This window comes from Myxocyprinus asiaticus, chromosome 32, assembly GCF_019703515.2.
Source record: "Myxocyprinus asiaticus isolate MX2 ecotype Aquarium Trade chromosome 32, UBuf_Myxa_2, whole genome shotgun sequence".
Classification (NCBI taxonomy): Eukaryota; Metazoa; Chordata; class Actinopteri; order Cypriniformes; family Catostomidae; genus Myxocyprinus; species Myxocyprinus asiaticus.
This window is the reverse complement of record NC_059375.1, coordinates 8,302,983-8,328,988: the sequence shown is the minus strand read 5'-3', so window position 1 is coordinate 8,328,988 and position 26,006 is coordinate 8,302,983. Positions and strand designations below refer to the sequence as shown.

Below are 26,006 nucleotides of genomic sequence, written 5' to 3'. Positions count from 1 at the left end.
GCGTGGCCGGGCCGTGAGGGTGCACAGCCGGCGCTGAGTCACCTAATCAGCAGGAGAGAGAGATAAAGGGGAGCTGGAGACAACAGTTCGAGAGAGAGAGAGAGACACGTGGCTGCTTTGTGTCTGTGTGTGTGCGCGTCTATGTGTTTTATGTTGTTTTAAGTTGAGTTTATGTCATTAAAGTTTACGTTGACTGTTCTGTCGGTTCCCGCCTCCTCCTTGCCCATCTTTTACTTGTTACACTGGTGCCGAAACCCAGGATTAAGGGAGGAAGAATGCCGCCATGGATCCCTCACCTCTGGAGGACGTGGTCAAGACCCTCGCCAGCATCCACTAGACACAGCATCAGGCCCTCCTCGAGCTCTGTGGCTTGCTGCACCAGGAGGGTGCTGCCGCCGTGACCCTGTAACAGCCCCGCCCCAGGTTCCGCTAATCAAGATGGGCCCTCTAGACGATCCGGAGATCTTCCAGAAATGGGGAGAAGCCCCTCCCATACCGACTCCGAGGTTTGCACTACCTGCCGGTTTCCCCTGCCCCTCTCCGCTCTCACTCCCCGGGTGGTGGACCCATTGTCACGGGTGCGGGTGTGGAGCCTGGGCCGGTCTGTTGGAGCTGTGGGGAGCCTGGGCATTTCCGGGACCAATGCCCGGTGATGGAGGTGGGGACATTGGTTGGGGTCCCCGTCACGCCACAGGCCGACCCCAATCGAGCTGGGATATACCGCATTCCTGTATTAAGTATTAAGGGGGGTACATACCAGGCCTTGGTGGATTCAGGTTGCAGCTAAACCTCCATCCATCAGTGCCTGGTTCAAGACGAGGCTTTGAGGGCTAGTCACAAGATGAAGGTAAGGTGTATGCATGGGGATATCCACGGTTATCCTATAGTGACCATGACGATTCAGTTTCAGGGACAAAAGCATAGTGTCGAGGCTGCGGTTAGTTTGCGCCTCACCCATCTGCTAATTTTGGGCACGAATTGGCCAGTGTTTTCCACATTATTAAGGGAAATTTGTGCGGATGGGTCCTGTAACAGAGCGTTTCGGTGTGGGATTTGTGATGTGCTGGCTGGGGAGGCAGAGCTGGGGCCGTCTACGTCAGTTCCACATCAGGATGATGTAAGGGAGGGGGAAGTCTCGGCTTCCCAAGCCCTTAGAGGATTTCCTGCAGGGGATTTCCCTCTGGAACAGATGCGAGACGAGACTCTTAAGCACGCCTTCGACCAAGTGAGAGTAATTGATGGTCACCATCTTCAGCCAGACATTGCTTTCGCCCATCCGTATTTTTCTATTATAAATGATCGGTTGTATGCATTATTTTCTTTGTTGCATTGCTTTGGAAGATCTTGAGTTTCTTGAGGAAAGTTTATGTTAATAATAATAATATTGCTTTTCCAAATTCCAATATTGATTTTCCAAAAACAATTACTATATCGTGATATATATCATTATCATGATATAAAATGACTCAAATCATGATAAAAGATTTTGGTCATATCACCCACACATACACTTAGTTAAAAAAGTTTAACACGTTCATTTTTCTTAATTGCGGTTAATGCATTTACTGATAATAAAGCATAAACCAGCATAAACACTGGTCGGAATAGGGCGGGACCTTTGCTATGTGTCTGCCCGGAGTCATAACACTGACACACACACCACAAACATATACAAACAGCCGTGTTAGTGATCAAATGATGGGGAAAGGACCTCTTAACGCTATTTGTTGTACAAAACAAGCCCAGTTTGTACTAGCCCAAGTACTTTGCAGCCTCTGTAATGCACAGTTTAATTACCACTGAAGCACGTCAAGTCATAACTATCACAAAAATGCAAAAACATAGTTTTTTTGCAAGCGCTTTTCATGTGTAGTTCAAAGTGGCACTTGACGCTGGCACTGATACCCTGACAGGAATCATGAATGCAGCTGCACAACTGATGTAGCAAAGGGGATAGCCATTGTTTGCCGGCTGGTTAATATTGTGGAGGATTAGAGCTGAAGAGATTTAATGCAAATTGCAATGCATACTCAATCTATGGGACCACTAGTTCTTTCAATTAGTCAACCTCCCACTTAGAGACTTAGAGAAACGTTTAATGCTACTTGAATTGTAGCAATAAATTATCTTTATACTGTGGAAGGCTTTGTTTGGAAAATGTTAATAAAGCATTGTTACTTATTGTTTTGTTTTTTTTCCTAAGAAGGAAATAAGGGGGTCTGGGTAGCTCAGCGAGTAAAGACGCTGACTACCACCCCTGGAGTCGCAAGTTCAAATCCAGGGTGTGCTGAGTGACTCCAGCCAGGTCTCCTAAGCAACCAAATTGGCCCGGTTGCTAGAGAGGGTAGAGTCACATGGGGTAACCTCCTAGTGGTCGCTATAATGTGGTTCTTGCTCTCGGTGGGGCACATGGTGAGTTGTGTGTGGATGCCGCAGAGAATAGCGTGAAGCCTCCACACTCGCTATGTCTCCGCGGTAACGCGCTCAACAAGCCTCAATGATAAGATGCGCTGATTGACGTCTCGGATGCGGAGGCAACTGAGATTCATCCTCCGCCACCCGGATTGAGGCGAGTCACTACGCCACCACGAGGACTTAGAGCACATTTGGGAATTGGGCATTCCAAATAAAAAAAAAAAAAGGAAATAAATGCATTTTGACAGAAAAATAAGTATATATAGAGTCAAATTTGCGATTAATCGCGATTAAAAATGTACAGCACTAAAATAATGACAATAATGACAATAATTTTTGGGTGATTTTTTTGGGTGAATTAGCTCCAATTGTTGAAAAATAAAATACAGACTTGAAACTAAGAGTTTTACACTGTATTTTTTACAATACTTGTGGCAATACTTTGCTCATTGTTTACATTGACTTCCAGTAGTAGTTTTGCAAGTTTTCCAGTATCACGGTCACATCTGCATTTACTCTTCGCCCCACTTGATTTTTATAAGCACCACGTTCCAGTGGCCCATGTCCCTTTTCTGTAATACAGCCCATCTCTGGGCAAGGATGGCAGAAAAACAGCACCTTAAAGCAAAGCATAAATGCTGGTCTTTGTATAATTATTGTGTTCTTTAAGTATGATTAATTTTATCGATCGAGCATTCTCTGAGTTGCTTATTATGGAAATAAGTGTTATATAAGGATGGAGGGGGAAAGAGATGCTGCAACCGAATCTTATTACCCACTCAGCAGTCTCCCAGAGGAGAGAAGAGCGTACGCAGACAAAAGCATACAGGTACACTATTGTGGTTTTCAGCAGGCTGCTATCACTGTGATGCTGACCTTATCTGTCCACATCATACAAGAAGCTCTATTCTCCTCATGGTTCCTCAAGCAATTACACATTTGAATTAATGACAGGGAAGCAGTATGCACACCAAAGTCACTTTGTCACTGAAATTTTCTTGGAAAAATGTAGGTATTAATATTAATTGTGGTATCGTAAAAGGCTATAAAAATGTACTTGCTGTCTGTACGATTCTTTTTGACAGTCTACACATAACCTAGAATAAATGATTTTTTAAGCAGTTTTTAATTAGTTGTTTCATTTAGATGCTTTGGGCTTACAGGGTAATAATTAGTGGTGTTTGCTAAAACAAGCATCACTATAACTTATGTGTATATGGTACTGTACATGACATACATTACAGCAAAATCTTCTGTAAAGCTGCCTTAAAACGTGTATTGTGAAAAGCACTATACAAATAAAATGTCTTGACATGACATACAGTACTGTAAACAATTGTCATTACATATGGTAATAAACAGGCAATGTTGTAACACAAAATCACAAAATGTTTGGTTATCCTGTTTCAAAGGATGTTGATACTTTAACACATAACCAGAGACTATTTAGCCCAAGAAGGAGCACTTGTATCAAAATGAATGGGAGAGATTGGAACACCCAATATGGCGTGTGTAGAAAAGGAAGTCCTGCCTTACAGGTAAAAGAGCCAATCACCCTTCAGATACAGACAGTTAACTCATGCATGCACATTAGCTGGACAAGCTAAAGAAGCACTATTCATGAGACCATTTTTGTCGGATTTTACTGCTGATTTTAAATGTGTTATTTGATGATAATCTTGACCAACCATTTTGGAGATTTCGGTCTTTCCTCATTCAAGTATATAGGAGCTGTATTTTATGCCGCTTGTATCCAAAGAAAATAGCTACCCGGGAGCGTTCCAAAGATGGCTGCCAAGTGGACTGACTTGCCATTCAAGGGACTTTGACATAACACAAAATAATCAAACCAGTTGAAAACCTATAGGTATACCAAATGATTAATTGATTTACTAGGGGTCATGACATGCCTTATTTTATTATTTTATTATTTTAATTAGAGCTGTCAGAATTAACACATGTGATTTTTCTTAATCACGATTAATGCATTTACCATTAATACAGCATCAACAGCATAAACACTTCTTGGAAGGGCGGAACCTTTGTAATGTGCCCGGAGTCATTACACTGACACACATTTCACAACACACACTATAGCACTTCCATGTCAGTGATCAAATGATGGGGAAATGACCGCTTAACACTATTTGATGTACAAAACAAGCCCAGACAGGACTAGAAATCAAGTATTTTTCAGCCGATTTTAATTACCACAGAAGCACGTCAAGTCTTAACTATCACCAAAATGCAGAATGAGACATTTTTGTCTGCAAGCGCTTTTCAAAGTGGTGATGCAGGCGTTGCCGCCCTGACACTAATCATGAACGTGACTTCAAGATTGCTGTAGCAAAGCAGAGAGCCACAGTCTACCGGCAGATTAATATTGTGGAGGATGAGAGTGTAAGAGATTTAATGCCCATTGCAACGAAAATGCAACTTATGTGGGAACTATTTCTTTCAATTAGTCAAACTCACAATTAGACTTTGGGAAACATTTAATGTTACTTGAATTGGTGATATTTTAATGCATTTCTATCTTTATACTATGGAAGTCTTTGTTTGGAAAATGTTAATAAAGCATTATATTGTTACATATTGTTTTGTTTTCTTTCCTAAAATGGAAATAAATACATTTTGACAGGAAAAGAAGTATATATAGTGTTAGATTTCAGCACCATCCAAATTTGCAATTAATCACGATTGACTACAAAAAATTATGCGATTAATCTCAATTAAAAATTTTAAACAACTGACATCACTCATTTTAATATATTCACTGAGGCTCATTTATAATATTAGTAAAGTTTTTTGCACAAAAAACAGTTATGTATTTGTAAAACATGACATGAAACACTCGGTTTTGGTGCTGCTTCTACTTTAAGACTTGACAGTAATTGCCTACTGTTATGATTGGCTCTCTGCTCTTGACTGATCTGCTCTCTTCTTGCCATCTTACTGCTCACCGCTACTGGGTGGGCTATGGATTACGGAAGAGATAAGGTAAAGTAGGAATTGAAATGTTGTTGTGGAGGCAGTCAGATGTAAATGTCTACCACAGTATGACATCACAATGTGGAGGAAGTTGAGAATGAGTCATTTTGGTAGCTTGGTTTCAGTAAGTGCAAACTGCAGTGAGGAGGAAGTTTTGAGTTCTGAAACTTACAGTATGTTTTTATAGAACAATAAACTCTTATATGTTAAAAGATCATGGAACATTTGATTCCTCAGATCATGGCCCCTTTAAGATCCATTGAATGATTTATTAAATCAGATTATTAAAATGAACGAGAAAAGATGCAAATAAAAAGATTGATGTTAATTGCATTATGAAAGGCAATTACTTAAAAGGTAAATATACATAGATGAAACACTAATTTGTTGGGGTGAAAACATTACTTTGTGATTTTGTCAAATGAAAATATGCTGAATAAAAAAAAAAACTTAATTTTTTGATGATCTGTTGTGATATTAGTACTAAGAGTTTTGAAAATTTACCACTTTTAAAATACCAAATCGGAAAAAAAAAAAACTATAAACTTCCATGCATAACTTGCCCCAGACCGTTTGTTCTATTACTTTTTAGACTAACATTGAAGAAGTGACCTGAGCCATATCTGAAGTCCAAAATAGCATAGAGACGTTGGGGTGGGCACTTTTGACTTGGGCCAGTAAACAATCACCTAGCAACCACCCAGAAAATCTTAGCAACCAATTACAAAATGATTAAACCTCAGCCTTTAACTAAAATAACAACCAATTTTTTATTTTGTCAAAATATGCTATTAGCGTGACATTTGATCATGTTACCTCATGGATTGTTAGAGAGGATTTACATCTTCAGGTATTAATATTTCTCCATCTTTGGATTCTAATATGTGCAGGTGATATGGACTGCATTAATATTCCTGCCCAATCTGCCTTTTCTGATACGAGTATAGCTGTAAGCCTGAAAAGTGGAACTTTTTTTTTGAGTACAAGGGGTTTTGGTTGGCAACTTACTCTGCAGGTGCAGCTTGGCTCTACTCACAGTGGTGGTGATGGTTAGACGTCCAACCTTCATAAATAAGCATTCTTTTCCTGCTCCAGCACAAAAGCGGGCTGCTCCAGAACTGGGTGGCTGCTACTGAGGTTTTGAGAAACTCCTGATCCCAGCTAGAGGCTGCACAACATGTTGATCTGGCCTAAAAATGAACCAGTGCAGTCAGTGCACTGAAGTAGAGGACTTAAAATAAATTCAGTAGAGCTAAATAAGTCGTTTTCATAACTTAGTCACTGATCAAAGGAATAGTACACACAAAAATGAAAATCCTATAATTATTAACTCACTCTCGTGGAGTGATTTTGGAGAATTTTAAAGAATCTTCTTTGTAGCAGCTCTTTTCAACAGTTCATATTGACAAATGGCTGACAACACCTAAAAATCACAATAAAAATAGTTAGTACAATGGCATATTCAAAGTCTTCTGAACCCATACGATAACTTTGGGAGGAACAGACTGAAATTGAATGTGTTATACACTTAAAATCTTCCACTCTGCCGTAGCTCTCAAATCAAATATGGCACCATTGACCTCAAGGATGTTTAGTCCCGAGACATGCGAGAACCAATGATGATTGGGTTCAATAGCATCCGAGCTTCGGTGGAGAAGATTGAAGATTGATCAGTGAATAAGGACTTACATTTTGGTCTGTTCCTCACACAAAGCTATCATGCAAAATTTAGTTTTCAAAATGTACACTTTTTTCCAGAATTCTTCCGCTGCTTTGTTGAACCTAATAATCAGTTTTCATTGAGCAGAAATATGAATGCATAGTCAAACTTTGGGGAGCAAGAGAGAAAGGAATATGATATAAAGAGGGGTCCCACGGCCTCAGAAGTGGTCCATCTTCAATGAAGCTTTGGACAGCTGTAATGGACTGACAAGTGAAGTCTGCATGAAAACTCAGCATGACACTTCAACATTACTGGCAGCCGTTCTGTTAGGTTAAACTCGGGTTCACAGATGTAATCAGTCTTTGTAGAGATGTTTGGAATGTGAACAGGAAGAGGGTTGAGCCCTCACTCTTGAGTAGGACATGAGTCGTTTCCAACATGAGGGGAAATGGCCCTGTAAATGGATCGCTCTGTGCAGCACTTCAAGTTATGCTTTGTGCTCCCAGAGTGAGTACACATACAGACCATCATGGAGTTTTGGTTCATTTCCCAGGGAAATGTATTCCACCACATCATTTGTGATAAAATGGTGCATTTTCCTTACAATCAAGTTTATTTTTATTTTGAAGACCGACGCTGTCAGTGGTCTTGAAGCACCTACTCCCTTTCCTGTCCTTGGTTTTTGTGCTCACTGGCTTACTCTTATATCTCTTTGCATGAGGACATGTCCCTACCAGAAGTAACGTTTGCATCCAAAAAAGGAAAATTCTGTCGTTTCTTACTCACCCTCATGTTGTTCCAAACCACTGTAACATTCTTTTCATATTGGGAACAAAACAGGAGAAATCTTGAAAAAATGTACTAAAGCCATCATTATGTGCTTCCTATTTAATATGATTAAAAAAATAAATAATTTATCTCTATGTCTGTTTCTTTATTTTGCTCTAGCTTCTGTACCACACCAGCTACTTTTGGAACTTGGCAGTGTGATACTTGTTGGCCTTTGTATGATGAATTGATTCTGTTCCTCATTTGGTAGTCACTTTGGATAAAAAATGTCTACTAAATGAATAAATGTCAATATTTCTGTTGAAGTGATCCGATAGCTTTGTGTGAGGAACAGAGCAAAATTTAAGCTGGTTTTTTGAGAGCCTTAAAGGGATAGTTCACACAAAAATGAAAATACTCTCTTCATTTACTAACCCTCATGCCATCCCAAATGACTTTTTTTCTTCTGCTGAACACAAATGAAGATTTTTAGAAGAATATCTCAGCTCTGTAGGTCCTCACAATGCAAGTGAATGGGTACCAACATTTTGAATCGTAAAAGTAGTCCATAAGACTCCAGTGGTTAAATCCATATCTTCAGAAGCGATATGATATGTGTGGGTAAAAACAGTATATTTAAGTCCCTTTTTACAATCAATAACCACATTCACTTTCACATACTTCTTTTGTTTTTGGCAGTTTGCATTCTTCGTGCATACTCCCACCTACTGGGCAGGGAGGAGAATTTATAGTAAAAAAATTACTTGAATATTAATCTGTTTGACTGAGCCGAGATATTCTTCTAAAAATCTTTCTTTGTGTTCAGCAGAACAGAACAGGTTTTTGGATTAACTATCCCTTTAAACTTTGTTGTTGTCATTGTCAGTTAGCTTGCGTCTTGTTGTCTGTGGCCGTGCATGAGAATCATCAGCTTTCAAGTGTGTGGTGCACTGTGTCTCATGATTGTGATTAATGTGTAAATAAATTTATTAGATGTAGTTACATTGTATGTATAGATGTAATTCATTAGATGCAGTTACAACCCATGAATATACAGACGGACTAGGAAAATACATCAACTGCAGAATTAGGCACTGCTGTGAACTGGAAATGTGTACCTGTACAGTATAATTGATTTTAAATATTCCATACCAATATTATAAGCAAGTCTGCTCCCTTGCTTTGCACTCTTTTTTCCCTCTCTCTTTAAGGAACATTTAATAGCACATTTCCTGCACTTGGCATTGTGCTTTTTACTGGCTGTATGAAATGGAGTTATGCTGCTGTCTATCTGACAGCTGCTTAGCTCGATGAAATTAACAAAAATATAAATCTCACAGACGCCCTTAACCTCTTCAAAACATTTTCCCTTTGAGCAAACACTCCACAGCCAAACTTGTAAGGAAAGACTTTCTGAGATATTCATTTTTTTTTTCTTTCGAAGAAAACAGTGACTTTCCCATAAATGGTCATGTGGAGTGAATGAGTGGGGATTTTAGTCATGATTTATTCCTTGACATCTCACCTTGTGACGGGGAGCTATTTCACATTCTTATCTCAATGCTCTCACACATAAAAATTAACCACGCAATGGGTGTTTCATTAACTTTGGGAGGTTTTGTTCCTGTTGACTTTTACAAATAATTTTAAAATAAACCTACTTAAAAAAAATATATCACACTCTCACTACTGTAATTTGTCTACTAACAAAGTCAACTGTATATATTCATGAATCGCTGGAGAATTGTAATTTTTTTTACTTTTATGAACCAACAAATGTCATTTGCAGGACATCTAAAATCGTGTTTTTAGTTTGATACCATTCTGTGGAGTCTCCAATGCTTGGGTGTCCCCGTTAACTCTAAATGTTGTAGTAAAGGTTTTAACAAACATATCCATTGTGCAATGTCCAAACAAGTCAATCTAGTGATGGTTTTCTTGTTTAGTTCTTCTGGTTAATCTTCTGTTTCTTCATCTTGTCATTCTCCAGTTTTTTTTGGCAGTTGGCAAAACAAGATTAATGTGCATTACTGCCTTGAATGGTTGCGACATTTCGAGAAAGAGCTTTAAGGTGCCCAGCTCTCGCCTGTTGAAATTCTATGATTATAGCGCCCCTTAGCGGTTTAGAGCTGATAATGATTACTAACCGTGGCAGTACAAGGCCTATTCTGGTTGAGTACCATCTGTACTTAAAAATAGTTAAAAAATAATGATTAAACAATGCGTATATGTTTTGATACAATTGATAAACAATAATGGTTTGTTTATTTTTTACACTTTGTTTGAAATGGAATAAAAATTTCTATGAAGGGTTTTCATATTTTAAGATTTAAATTCTGGTTCAAATCATTAGTAAGCAATGATGAAGGCATGAGAAAAAATTTTTACAATTTTTTTTAAATTATTTGACCTTCATATAACAAAAGGAAAAAAAGTTAGTCAGAAATCAGTTAATTTTAATAAAAATCAACCCCAGGGGCATACAAGTGCCTGTAGTTAAAGAAACACCAAAATATGCAGATTAAAACAGTAACATATGATATTAATTATCCCTCTTGAATATCAAAAGAAAATATTGTGTAAATGTACTTTGGCTTTTTGCATGCAGTTGAGAATTGGGCTGTTATAAGACACGGTTAACGCTCAATAAAGACTTTATGGGGGTTTGAAAAACAGCCCCTTAGTTCCAGACGAGAGAGATTTCTGCGGATTAGCTGTGAACAAGATAAGTCATTGTGTGCATTATTATGCCTCTATTATGTAAACATGGCCTGAAACATTACAGTGGGAATCAGGTATTTGGCAGCTGCTTGCTATTTTGATTTGACTATGCAGACCCAAGCCGTTTTCCACTTTTAGCAGCTGTAACATGTTTAAACTCTTTTGGTAATGGGATCTGAAGATGAATGTTCCCTCTGGGCTCCTGCTTAGCTTTGCCACTGGCCAGCTGCCAAACCTCAGCCGGCATAGTTTTCCCGCACAGCCCCTGTCTGAGCGTGCTCAGTATGGCCCATCTCTGAGAGCCCCGAACATCTCGCGTTGAGTAAACACACGGCTACAAACTAGCGGAGATGAATTCCTCTTGAGATGCCGCCAGATCTTATTAAACAAGAATTGAGGGAGAAGATAAAGAGAATTGGAGGATGCTGGGAGTGATTGTAGTGATACGAAAAGGGGGAAAAAAACAACACCAAAAAGTCCAGAATAATTGAGATAGAGCAGTCTGTTGTATTTTGCACTCTTTGTCATATTAATCACTGGTTATGCCTGCTGCCCTTTTTTTCTGCATTTGTAGATCATGAAACGAGATGTGAAATGTATTTTGATTATGGCTGGCGTGTCACGATAGATATTTATAATCCTGCATGTCTCCAACAGTTCCCACATGCACTCATTAATCACATTGAATCGCATTTTAAAAACATCAGACTACAAGAGTAGAAAAGCAGATCATATTGCTGTGTGCCCTTTACCCAACTACTGAGCCACTATATCAGGAGAATACCGTAAAACTGCAATAAACTAAAATAAATCATAATGTCATACAGTCCTCCAGTCTTTGATTGCTTTAGTCTTTTGCTGTTTTCAAAGCACAAGAACGATAAAATACATAAAACATCAATTACCCACCAAATGTGCTAAAAAAAAAAAAAGAAAAAGAAAACCTTAGTCTCATGAGACCTCTTAATAATTCATACAAGATGGCAAAATTGTAAGATATTTTATGACTTGGCTCTTATGAAAAGGTATGACTTTTAGACCAGCCAGTCAACAAACAGAATTTCAAATAAATTCCAACACTTTATTTTAAGAAAGGAAATGTCTGTGAACAAATTTGGTTACTCATTCCATATTTATTTAAGCAACACAAATGACTTAATAATGTCAGTAACTTGTAATACTCTTCCTTCATCTTGTTCCAAACCCCAATGTTTTCTTTCTTTCGTGGTACACACAAGTTATTTTCCTATTAAAATCTTGGATAAGGTAAAGGGTTTGGGTTAGGGGCTACACCTTATGGTTTGGTTTAGGTTTGGGTTTGGGGTTGGGGTTAAACTTGGGAAAGACATCACTTATTGGTTTCATTTATTTTTCTCTATCAGATTCGTATAAGCCAACAATTTCTCACGATTTCACCTTCTCATATTTTTTTCACGACTTGCGTTGCTGTTTCTGTTTCTGAGTTTCTGTTGGCTTATACGGGGCCCTAAACGAAATCCTATTTGGAGACCCCAAATGCTAATAAAAACAAAAATATATGTTTGTTAAATAATTTGTAAATTATATTTACCTTTTGCTGTATTGAAAGCACTACAACTACACATTATGTGATGTTTTACCTTGTGAATTTCATTGTTTTTTTTTTTTAAATGTACAGTCATTTCAAATAATATGATTGCAATACGCTCCAAAAAAGTTGGGACATTTGAGTGTTTACCACTGTGAAACATCACAATTTCTTCTAATAACACTTATTAAGCATTTGGGCACTGAAGACACAAGTTTGTTAAGTTTAGAAAGTGGAATTTTCCCCCATTCATCCATAATGCAGGTCTTCAGCTGCACAATTGAATGGGGTCTTTGTTGCCGTATGGTGTGCTTCATAATGCACCACACATTCTCAATTGGAGACACGTCAGGACTGCAGGCAGGCCAATCTAGCACCCACACTCTCTGCTTACACAGCCATGCACTTGTAATCCAGGCAGTATGTGGTTTGAAGTTGTCCTGCTGGAAAATGCAGGAACGTCTCTGGAAAAGAAGGTGTTGGATGACAGTATATGTTGCTCCAAAATTTGTACATGTCTGTCTGCATTAACGGTGCCCTCACAGATGTGCACAGATGACCCATGCCATGACACGCCCTTGGCCCATACAGACACTGGCTTTTGGACCTGATGCTAATAACAGCTTGGATGGTCCATTTCCGATTTGGCACGAGAACATGATGGCTGTTTTTCAAAAACTATTTGAAATGTGGACTCGTCTGATCAAAAACACTGTTCTACTCTCCATTTTAGATGAGACCGAGCCCAGAGAAGTCAGCAGCGCTTCTGGACGGTGTTGATGTAGGGCTTCTGCTTTGCATAGTAAAGTCTTAACTTGTGTCTGTTGATGCAGTGGCAAACGGTGTTGACTAACAAAGGTTTACTAAAGTAATCCCAAGACCATGTTCATGATATCCATTACAATGATGAATGATGTTTTTTTAAGACAGGGATCAGAGATCATGTGCATTCAGAAGTGGTTTTCGTCTTGCCCTTTATGCACCGAGATTTGACAAAATTCCTTAAAACTTTTAAATATATTGTGCACTGTAGAGGGTGAAATGCCCAAAATCCTTCCAATTTGTCTTTTGGAAACATTGTTCTAAAAGTGCTGGATTATTTGCTGACGCATCTGTTGGCAAATTCACAAATCTCGACCGATCCTTGCTCTCAAAGGACTAGGCCTTGATTGCCTCACCTGTTTAACATCTCCTGTTTCACATCGCCTTATTTCAATTCGTCAAATTGTTATTAGTCTTAAATTGCCCCTGTCTCAACTTTTTGGGAGCGTGTTGCAATCAACTGATTTGAAATTACTGTACTTTAAAAAAAACATGAAATTTGCAAGGTAAAACATCATATAATGTGTAGTTGTTGTGCTTTCAATGTAGCAAAAGGTGAATATAATTTACAAATCACTACTTTTTGTTTTTATTAGCATTTTTTATACGGTCTCAACTTTTTTGGATTTGGGGTTGTAAAATGACACCCATTTTATGTTGGTCAAACGAGTAGACTAGTTATTAAGCTGAAGTATGTAACATTTTCTGCATTAAAATACTTTCTCCTATCCTAGCTTAATATGCAGAGACATCTATAAGTAAGCCTTTCATAGGTTAATTTTCTCAAAAACTGAAAAGGGATTGTTTTGAGCAACCTGCTTAAACCCCATCCAACAACGTTACTCAAACAATGGCGTGATTTGGGGTCGGGACTATCTCTCTTTGTTTTGGGGGGGGGGGGTTTGGTGGTGCTAATGCCGCAGAAATTACATCAGCTTTTATTGACTTGTTTTTGTTTTTTTCAGCAAGGAGCGTCTAAAATATGCCAAAATATGTATTTATTATTATTAAAGTGGCTCAAGAGCAAGCTGATTTATTTTCTCACTGCATGGCAGACAGCATGCTTAATAAATAATAGGTATCTACATCACAACGTGTTCAATCTTTGATGAAATTTTTTTAATGCTGCAATAATACTTTTGAATCCATGAATTGCATTGCTTTTGTTTATTTATAAACATTTATAATTATTTCAGAAATAAAGGCATTTTCAATATACTAGCACTTGGCTGTGTACTCATAGAATGACACTGAAACACCAACGCAGAACTATAAATGCAAGTCTATGGAGTAGGTTTGTCGAGGAGATATAAATCGGCCTTAAGATAAGCATAAAATCCATCGCAGAGATTCAAAATATCAAACCAAGTAGCATCTGTAACAAATTATGTAAGACCTTTTCTCAGAACTAATTTAACTTTTCTGAGCCATTTTAAGTCAATTTTAACCAAAAGGTCCCTAGGCAATTGTAGGTTTATGAAGTGAGTCAAGTTCACACAGGTGTCCTAGCAGAGTAACCACAGTTGTAGTTCATAATCACATTAACTATGGACATGTTCCACTTATGTCTGACGTCCAGAAAATGTGCAAATACTTTTTGCCTTAATTTTGAAGTATATCTATTGATTTTTCATCTAAAACCTAACAAACTTCTTTTTGTGAAATATTTTGCTCGAAAAGCATGCTTGTGCTATAAATTACACTTGCTTTAATATTTTGTTCTCTAATGCAATGACATTCATGCAAGTCTAAGTGTGGTTTAAGTGTTCAAATACTTTTTGGAGCCATTGGAGCTATTTAACATCAACACATTTTTGGTAACAACAGTTCACAACAAGGAGAAATTTTTTTTTACATTTTTTTTTTTTTTTGGCTTTTATCATGTCATGCATGAGTCAATTCCACAGTTTGTGTAAGATAGCAGTTAACAGGAAACAATGCTATCAGTTATTATATTATCAGTTGAGGAAGACAGGACTGTGTAAGCTAATAGAAGTTCAAACAGATGATGAATCAACCTTATTCCACTAACCTGTATCACTTCCTGCTTTTCCTCAGGCTCATCCTGCCCTATGAGAGATTTACAAAAGGAGAGGAGGATAAACCGCTTCCTCTCGCCAAACCCCGCAAACAGGAGAGCAGTGCCCAGGATGGGGCTGTCAAAGCAAAGGTGACAACCATGAAGCGCCATAAGGACGAACAAAACCCAAGGTCTCGGACCGAAAAGGACGCCACTGCTAAAGTCCTGGAGCTGGTCAGTTTTTGATTATTTCATTCAGCCTGTTTCACAGTAGCATCAGGCTTGGTGCCTTTCCTCAACATAAAAGCTGTCAGAAATGTGAAAAAATATTGCTGTCAGGAGCAGCTGGTTTTAACATAATTATTTGTGTTAAACTGGAATCTCTGACCACTGCACTACAGCATGGAAATCAAATTGTACTGCAGGCGATTTATACCCTATGCCTGATTCTGTTATTTTCAGTGAATCTGTAGACTGGAGTGCACAAGGTTTTCCCCCCGTTCCTTCTTCTATAAAATCCCTCTGTTTGTTCACAAATCAATTTGACGAAGGTGAATTGTGAGGCAAATCATAACAGAGTTCCTTTTATTGACGAGATCTTTTGTGCACAGAGCAGCTGTGGTGGAAATGTTTCCTATCACATCTGAGAAACAAATATGCAGTGGGCCAGTGCCATAGTTTTGTTCTTATAGAAACTGCAGGCTTATATTTTTATGCCTAAAAGCCAATAAATCCATGGTGATTTGCGAATGTCTCCCCAGTTAAGTGTAAATATAAAAAAGGAGAACACGGCTGTGGAAAAGAATGATAATTGAGTTATTATTTTTACATTAATAAGCAAATGATTAGAGAGAGGATGAGAGGGCTGTTTGGAAATTTCTTGCAAATTGTCAAATTTAGACACATTTCAAAGCCGTTATATAGCAAGTATTCATTTCTACCGCGCATGAAATAAGTAATAAGTTGTGGTGTGGAAACAAAAAGGCCTATTGTATGTTCTTTTCCAGAGGCATGCCTAGCTCATCTGTCTGGTATGTTGTGTAATTTGAAAGGCCTCTCCAGATAATTGATTGTACATTGCTCAAGGCAGAAAATGAAAATGGAATTCTCTTTTCAAGGCAGAGCCGATATGGAAGGACTAGAGTGCTGTATGGAGGAGAAAAATACTTAATGCATAGTTATAGATCTCAGAGAGGAAATTTAGAGATATAGATGCTAGGAGTTGTATCGGGGGCGTGCATGTCAGTGGAGTATAATCAGGGCATGGACAAATATAGGCTCGCTGTTCTGCTAAGAATCAGATCATTGTTAGCACTGTTAAATTAGTCCTTCCTCAGGCACCAAATACAATCAAGGCTATTTAATTATACACATCGAGCCATAGGGCAGTCAAACCCCATTTCTGCAGGGTAATTTTACCTCCTAGTGACTAGCTGCTTGTGGCCCTAAAGATGCACCAAAATGGCAATACATAAAGCGACCCCTCAATTCAAAGGTTCCCAACATCATCATGCTTTAAGCACAGTGTGTACCATCTGCACGACTAACGTCAGCAAATGGAACTGCAAAAATAATGATTGTTTTCAAACAGGTTTCCCAAACACTCCCCTATCTTCCACTGGTCAGCCAAACAGATAATCCCACCCCAAAGTCATGCCATTGGTTTAGCCAGTTTTGCTGTGTCGGGTTGGTCGGATGCTTAAACAAACAGAAAAGTTTTGATAGCGCAACAGAGCCACAATGTTTATACTTTTTGGGGAAATCAACCTTCAAATAGCTTATTAGGGGTGCAGAAATTTGCTCTGAAAATGATTTGATTAATTTATGATGTTTTGCAGAATGATGTGATCGTTCTATCTGAAATTTGGTCATGATTTGATTCTTGTGGTAAGATGCATAATTATATGCTATAATTGATATAATTATATAATATAATTATAGTATAGGCGATAATGAATTCATAATTATAAGATTCAAAAATATATGCTGAAGACACCAATGTTACTAGAAGGACAATCATTTACAAATATGTTTGAATTTGTCCATGCTGGAGTTACAATTACGATCTTGATTTGATAGATTTGAAAACTGAACTGAACTGAAAAGAGGTCAAGAATTGACGTGAACATAATATATTGTGTATTATTTTAGTAATTTTAATTGATTCTTAAATTTCAATGCATTTTTACATCCTTATTATAGTTGTCTCTGGGACAGAAGACAGTATTTTAACATTGAAAAAATGACACTTTAGCTCTAAAGCTCTAACTTTAGTCTTCTCAAATAGTGGATAGAAAAGGGATTCATTGTCTTTTGAGCAACACACTGGATGTGTGGACTGCAATACAAAGTAGCATAATTGCGCTCATGAAAGTTATCAGATAATAGATCAAGCCAATCACGCTATTTTCAAGCCTTCAAAAACAAGCTGTGACAAGCTGTTTGTCTATGATGTATGAACATAAGATTATTCACGTGACGTTGCACATTCATCTGGGTTGAGTGTGGAAATAGAGTGAAAGGGATGAGCCAGCTTTTTCTTTGACACCAGCTGATGTCAAACATCTGCGCATCTCTTCCTCCAGCTCTGATAATGAATTGATGGGTGGGGCTTACCGTTGTAACTGCTCTGAAGTTCCGGCAAGCATCTGCTCATTAGAGACATCTGAAGTTTGTCCAAAGTGCAAAACTTGCATCATGCACTGGATCAATGGGTTGGCAGCAGCTGTCTGCTGTTGCTTCCATGCCATCGTGCTGACTCTGTTATCTGCTCTCTGTTAAGCAGAGTGCATTTAGAGGGTCTTGGAAGTTATACATTCAGTCCAAAAAGGAGGCTTTTATGATATATTTTATCTAATTTGTGTTTAAGAGGTATTTGTAAGGGGAAGGCATTGTGGTATCAGGAGTATGGGAATAGTTCACGAAAAAAATTACAAAAATGAATTTCTCCTGTCTAGCTTGATGGGCCGAGACCACTAAAAGCAAGACATTTGTAGGTTATTACCCCAAAAATGTGAAGCTGTGGCTTTTATAAACACAGTGCTCTGATTTTTAAGCATCCCTACCAGATTGCCACAGCTCAATTAATGGCAAGTTGGGGTGGCTTGTTTGTCTGAACAAGACAAATGGAGTGTCCAGAAAAGCTATGTGAAAACAGTTATATTTTTTGCAATTCAAGGTGGTGACTTTACCTGTAGCAAATGGGTGGACATTATCATGAAAATCACTCAATGCTTATCCTGTATCCGTTTGTGACTCTGTCAGTAAATATTGTTTCTTCATGTGTGACTGTGTCTGTAGGGAGTGGAGGACAAAGAGGACAAGGAACAACTCCAAGAGAAGTTGTTGGAAAAGCAGGAGAGCCAGCAGATCCAGGCTCTAGCCCAGAAGAACGGAGATGCAAAGAGTCCTCTTACTGAAGATGAGGGCGTGCAGCTGGTTGTCAAGGAGGAAGAGGAGAAACATGTGCTCCATAGCACATATGAGGGGGCAAATGGGAATGTGCTGTCCTCACTTCCGCAAGACGGTGCACCACTCCAGTCAGAGGATTGTGATGTGTTTCCTGTTGCTGCCATGCCTCTGCATCACACCCACCCTCTTCCCAGGTCTCAGACTCCGGACCAATGGCAGCATGGGATGCTGGAATACAAAGTACCTACAGCAGCACTTGGAAACTTGGAACCATCTGGGCTAAAGGAGAGCCAAAACCAGGTTGGAATGGTGCTGCCCACTCTGAAGCAGAAAACCCTCACAACTCCAGAAATCCCACCTGAAAGGGCAGAACCCCCTAGAAAGGAAGAAGGATGTTTCAGTTATAATCCACTCCTCTACCCCAGGGGTAATCCTGGCATCATGTCCCCCTTAGCCAAGAAGAAGATGTTGTCTCAAGTCAGTGGCACAGGACTGCATAATAAATACCCATATGGACCACCACCTCCATTAGTCAGTAGGAGGTTATCATTAGGTGGTACAGAAGGGTCATCTGCTGGACAGCAAAGCTCCCAGGCTCCATCTACTACAGAAAAAAACATGGTGATCAAACGGCCATCAGTTATCCAGCATGCTCAGAGCTTCAAGTCCAAGAGTTGTGAGGATAGGAGGTCCTCAACAGAGGCCTCTCAGAAAGAGGGATGTAGAGAGGGAGAACCACTATCCCAGCCACAGCTTAGCCAGATTAGAGAGCCATATCTTATGAGGGCCGATCCCCATTCCAGCACGGAGAAATCTGCAGAGATGCCTCGTCCTGGCCAGGCTCCCAGCTTCCTGGGTGACTTTTATTCCTCACCGCACCTACACAATCTCTGCCGACAAACTGAGCACCACCTGAGCAAGGAACAGATAAGCAAGTATCTTAGCAGGGACACTTACCCTCGGGATTGTGAGACCGCACAGGGCTTCCCATCAACCCAGCATCCTGACAACTTTGGGTTAAGTTACTCTGCCCGGCTTAGTCAGAAAGAGAAGGGGTCTCCTTCAGAAAGGGTAGCAGAGGAGCAACCAACTGATCTGAGCCTGCCAAAACCCTCTCCTCAAAAACCCCTTTCCACATCCTCTCTCTGTGGTATCCAACATCCTACAATGCATCAGGACATTAAAAAATGTCCTCTCTATCAAGCAAGCAATGGTCAGAGCTTAAATCTAGATTACCATCCCAGGGCCTGCCGGGTTCCTCCCTTGACTGTGTCCACACCTAAAAATGTAGCAGAATCACACCCAAGAATTTTGGAGAAAGTACACAATGGCAGAGGAGATGAGTCCTTGGGCTACAAGATTGAGGAAATGGCTCGCCCTATTCTGAGCGCCAAATGCAGTACACAGAATATCTGCACTACACGGCCACTGAAAAGGAACACTGAGGAATTGGAGAATGGACCACCGGAGAAGAAGATCCGGGCTGTGACACCCTTGCACTGCTCTACACAAAGAGATGGCCCAAGGAAAACACGGACACCAGAGGTTGATGGTGAGTCCATGAAGCTGGCAGATCCTGCACATGCAGTGCACATCAACAACTACACTCCAGAGGGACACAAGTTTCCCTTACACTCCCACTTGTTCCAAGGGCTGTATCCAGGGACATTTGTATCTCAGGTACAGGACATGTGTGAAAGCTTGGGCTCCCATGTCACTCCAAGTTACTCCCATCCACTGCAGTACTTGAAGAACCAGGCTGTGATATCACCCCTCATGCCCCCCTTTGCCATCCATTCCTTAATGATGCAGAGACAGTTTCTGGCTGCCAACCCAACTCACATGTACAGGCATCAAGTTGGGACATCATACGGGGACCTTCTACACCCTGGCCTCTATCCCATGTCGGCCCTTCACCCCCAGCCAGCTTTCAGTTCCCCGGAACTCTCTTCAGTGCACCCCAGCACAAAACTCTCCTAGGTGACTTTAGCTGTAGACCCCCAACCTACGCTTAATAACTCAGACTTGATCCTCCCCAGAAATCCTATTAAGCATGGTCACACTATGTATCAAAGAAATAGCTGTGTTTTATAAATGCTTTAACACGGGAGCCTTTGTTTCTGTTATGTACCTTCTTGCCACTCAAATTTATGATTTGCACATTTGTTTGAACAGGGGCCAACTGGGCTTATTGTGGCTTGTTCTCACCGCACTGTTTGAAAGTGTCAGTTGTCTTGTTAGAAAACATGTTGCCTTGGCACAGGTGCTCAAGTGGAGATGGGCATAATGTCCACAGAGGTGTCCAAAGGAAAGTCGAGTGACAAATCAGTGCAATGCAGCAGTGCTATTTAAGTCAACTTTCAGAACTCTTTCATCTGAAACACTATGATACGATAATGCAAGAGCTGCCTGGTTAGATGGTTAAATCTTTTAAAATTACTCTTGACTGTGCATTTTGTTGTTGTTATTTTTAATGTAACAGTGAGTTAGTTCTGTGTTTATTTTTCAATCCTATAAGGGTTAAGCAATGAGATATCACATTTGATAAAAATGCAAAAAAGAGACTTGAGTATTGCAGTTTGGTGTGTTACACGGTTACATGTAAATAAAACGAATTAAGCTTTCCTTGAAGGAATCTTGAACGTTAGTGATAAAATGTGATATAGGCTTCACAAGCTTCATGGACGACTGTATGCTGGCTCCCTATCAGCTCTTCTCACATCCAGCCAAACTTGCTCCCGTTCATCAGAGCAATGTGGAATATGTTTGTCAAATGTAGGACTGAGGTGCTTGTACATAACCTTCACAAACTGAACACACTTTGTATCATGTTCACTCGCTACTGTAATTTTGGACTGCTCTTAACTGTGGGGCTAGAGAGCGATTTTGAATTTTGGACTTTATTGCAAGAAGATAAACAGCAGTGTCTACAGGACTACTTACATGTATGTGTCAGAAAATGAGTTTTGTATTCGCTAGTGTACAGTTGTGATAGCTTACTCAGAGGACTTTTTTATCAGGAGATACAACTGAAATTTTAAACTACATTTGGGGAAAATACATTTTAGGAGCACTTGCTTAAGCACACACACAGGCGTTTCCATCTGTTTCTGTTTAAGGATAGCTAACAAAATGTGTTTTGTTTATTGTTTAAATATTAGGTCTGTACTGTAAGTGCTGGCAGCAGTCAAATTTGCATCTGTATTAAATGAAGTGTAACACTTGCCGAAAAAGTTTGTAGTTAAAAAAGGCATGATTTCTTTGCACAAAAGATTTTGGGAACATACCAAGACAATTTGAAAGCAACACAATACTCCTAGGGGTAATCAATTATGTTTTATTTTTCTTTTCTTTTTTTCTTTGATGTATTAGTAGTAGAAACTAAACTTCAAGAAATGTATTACTCCAACAATTTCTGGAGTAGCACTCAAGGTTGCTATGTAACATTTTGTAATGAGTAATAAACAGTTTTATAACTTAAAAGAAAAATCAGTTTCATCCACATACGTTTTAGCAAATGTTTTTTTGTCCAAACACAACTTTCATGTTTGAATGATCTATTCCTTTAAATGTATGCGATCTCTAAGCGTACTCCTCTGCCCGACTTAGCATGTTTTGTGCCAAAGCTATTGGCTAGAAATAGAAAACACATGTAGACAAATATATTTTTCTATGAATAATACTTCTGTATTAGAAATATGTTGCTTTATATGCAAAAAAAAAAAAAAAAAAGTGTGACCTATTTGAATGAGTTTATATTTATGAATGTTTATATTTATAGAGGGACCACCAACTGACCTCTGCATTGGTACAGTACTCAAGCTTGCATTGAAAAGTCACTGTACAAGGACACATCTGCTCTAGTTTACCCTGTTCATTATAATTGTAATGAGGAGCACTTCAAGTGTCTCTTTCACTTTAAGATTGTCACAGCCAGCTGTGCATCAGAGGTTAAATTTCAAATGTCACTGTTTAGACTTTTCTAAAATGTTGAAAATGAAAATGTTGCTTAATATGCTAGATGCCAAAATCCGGGTTTCTAAAACGGGGGTTTGTGGCATTGTGACAGAAATGCCAATGCAGATTTAAATTAATAATAATAAAAAAAAAAGTAATTTTTAGAAAATAAATGTGTAAAGGTTAATTAAAATGCAATATGAATAAGAAAAATTTAAATATTTTAAATGTTTGCAAGTGAACATGCAAACATGTTTTAAAATGTTAATGTTGCTTTAAATTTCAGAAAAATTATTTAAGTTATAGGGATTCCACTGTACATTTTTCTGCGTTTTACCACATAATATGTGTGTATATATGTATATAGCATGCTATGGTTAAACTGTATAGTTAACTACTGTATGTCTTGAAGCATTTTATAAGATCCTAAGATAATAGTTTACTTGTCCCATAGCTAAATGCATAGTATTAAACAGAGCACATACAATCAAGTTGAAAGTGATACAGAAAATGCTACAATTGTAACACTTAAAACAATAATAAATATAATAAGGACAGCAAGCTCATGAAACAACTGCACTTCTATTTAGACATAAAATACTCTCCAAATGTTTTCAAAGCTTTTAATGCCCCCTCTAGTGGCTGAATTAAATATATGATGAAAGAGGCAACAACATAATTACAGACTACTGCATGGAAGTTTGGTTTGTAAAGTCCAGAAAAACTCCACTTAAAACCAAAAAAAAAAAAAAAGAATTATTTGTTTGATGACACTATGAACAACTTCCTTTTGAAAATGTCATTTAGAATTTGGTATGGGGACAGGTTTGAGTATGAGAACAGATCTGATCCCCAAACAACCATGTGAGGCAAATAGTGCCATTAAATGTTTCTCATACTCCCTCAGACACAATCGGCTGCTGACTCAGAAGGAATGGCCATCTGACGCCATTGCTGTTTCCTGCCTTTTAATGTTTTTGTGATTAAAATACACTTTTGGTGCAAAAAGTGTGAAGGGTTGTACCACAAATTGTTTCCACACTGGAACATTTACAGTACACACATGTCCTATTCAGCTACTATGGAGCCCCTTATAGAGGACATAGAGGGAATTTATTTTCTGATACAGCTTTCAGTTCCCTCAAAACACAAAACGTTTTGCATTCCTTCGCAATAGTTTGCAATCACTCACAAAAAATAATGTGCATTTCCTATTAATTATTTTGGGTTTGCTTAAGATTACTAAATGGTTTCATGGTTACTACAGTACCAGAGACTATTTAGACCGAGATGGAGCACTGGTATTAAAATAAATGGGAGAAATTGCAACGCTCAACATGGTGAATGTAGAAATGGAAGTCCCACATTGCAGGTAAAAGAGCCAGTCACCTTCAAGATATAGACATAGCCTGTCAGTCAACTCGAAAGCATGGATGCATTCTAGCTGGACCAGCCTGAAAAAGAGCATTTTTAGCTTGATCTGAGCTAAAGAAGCACAATTTATGATACCACTGTTGTCTGATTTAACTGCGGATTGTAAATATGTTATTTGATCGTAATCTTTACCAACCGTTTTGAAGTTTTGGTCTTTCCCCAGATAGGAGCTGTACTTTTATGCCGCTTGTAGCAGCCCGGGACTTACTTGCCTTGAAAGAGAGTTTGTTACTACAGTCATGGTTATCATAATATTACCATAGTAAAACCATGGTTGCTATATGGATACAACAGTATTACTGTAGTAAGACCATGGTTAATATCAGGATCTGCCATTGCTAGTTCGAAAGATGTGCCCAAGGCTCCGTTAATAATTTGAAAATGTCACTTTAGAATTAATAACGACAGCTTGGACTGTTTCTAACACGTTATTGGAGAAACAAGGTTGTGTGTGTATGTGAGAGAGAGAGAGCGCGTGACATCGTCTGTTGCAGTGATGAACAGCAATGCTGCAGCTCTTAGTTTAACTCTATTCCACAGCTGCAGTGTGGTGCTAATCCATCCTGATCGTGGAGTGATGCTACCATACGTGTTATCAGAATGATCCTACGAGTATTTAACTCACTTTCAATAGTTGTCGGAGAGAAAACGTGGAGGACACCAGTTTCATTCTCGAATATTTCTTGGGGGACTCTTATTTTGACTACGACACAGAGAGTGTTCTCTTCTCAACCATGTTGAAAGTTTTCTTCTCTACTTTGGGTATCAGGTAGGCGCCCTAAGTGTGTTTGATTACTCCGTCTGTCGCAACTCTCAGCTGTGATTGGAAGTAATGCTAAAACTGTTAGTTTAACTTTATTACTCAGTTATAGTGTTGTAGTAATCCGAGTGATCATGGATTGAGAGACAATTCCGAATGACTTCAAAGAAACTTGCGCACTGACTGACACAGTTTGTCGATATCAGAGCAACTCGCTCATAGCTCACACAAGAAGTCCTTTGTCATTAAGATTAATGCAATGAATGAAGTATCTGTTTTTGGCACTTCCTGAAAATTCAGTAATGTTTTTCCCCACTTCCTGTGGCTAAAATAAATCCAGGAGGTACACGCTCAACTTGACTGCACATTCTAGCACAGAAATTGATTGTGTTGAGCAACACAATAACGGCAGCCAGATATATGAACAGTTTTGAGATTTTAAACGAAAAAAATATTTGATGTATAACACGGGACTTTTAACTATCATCAAGCCCGAAATACCCCAGGAACTCTTATTTTGAAATGTCTGTGTTTCACTGCTTCCAGCTGCTCATTTAAACAGATAAGGGAAATAAAATATGCAGTCGTTTATAATTAAATCATATCCTTTTGAAGTCAATAATCACATTAGGATATACTGCGATTCATGTCTTTCCATCCCCAAATTTAACACATCTTTAAATGACAATTAAGACTTTTGTTATACCATTTAAGACACTGAAGACTTTTTATGAGCTTAAAGGTGCTATAAGTGATTTTATCCATTCTAACTTCCACGAGACTGAGCCGTTGATGTAGGCACGCCCCCTCTTTCCAAAACACTGCACCGATACCATTGAAACTGACACAAAGCATGTTCACACGGTTGTCAAACACAACAGTAGCGAACTAGTGCCCTCAACTGACAAATTCTAAATCAGAATATGGGATTAAGCCTCAATATATCGCTGCAACAACAATACTGGGAGAACACGCAAAATGATTGACAGGCAGAAAGCGTAAGGGACCGCAGACCATGGACACATTTTTGTTTGCTGTTTACATCTAGAGATGTCTCAGAGACTGGTGAGACACATCATGACACTTATTTCAGTGATATCTTTCAGGGAGTAGGAAAATTGTTTGCATACCTTTTCGCTTACCTTTGAAAAAAATCACTTACAGAGCCTTTAATTTTTAAGAAAACTAAATTTAAGACATTTTTAAGACTTTTAGGAACCTTCGGGAACATTGTTCTTACATAAAATAATTTAATCTCACATCAATATTTTTGTGAGCAATTATGTATTTCTTTGGTAAGTAACCGTGTAATTGGTAAATAACCATGGAGTCCTGATTATAGTTTAATTTGTGATAAAAACGGCTCACAATACAACTCCTTACATATCAAATAAACACAGACAGATGAAATAGCATGATTCAATTTATTATGGTAACACTTTATAATAACAGTACATGAATAATCATGAATTAATAC

General features: G+C 38.7%; 1 protein-coding gene across 1 annotated transcript in view; it reads left to right on the top strand.

Annotated features, from left to right (window-relative positions):
- Positions 1 to 22,139, top strand: part of LOC127423363 (AT-rich interactive domain-containing protein 5B-like) — a 177,402-nt gene extending 155,263 nt beyond the window's left edge. Inside the window, exons 9-10 of the mRNA XM_051667609.1 lie at positions 15,006 to 15,201; positions 18,268 to 22,139. Of these exons, the coding sequence (XP_051523569.1) occupies positions 15,006 to 15,201; positions 18,268 to 20,358 (2,287 nt within the window). The 3' untranslated portion in view covers positions 20,359 to 22,139. The remainder of the gene's footprint in view (positions 1 to 15,005; positions 15,202 to 18,267) is intronic.
- Positions 22,140 to 26,006: the final 3,867 nt, after the last annotated feature.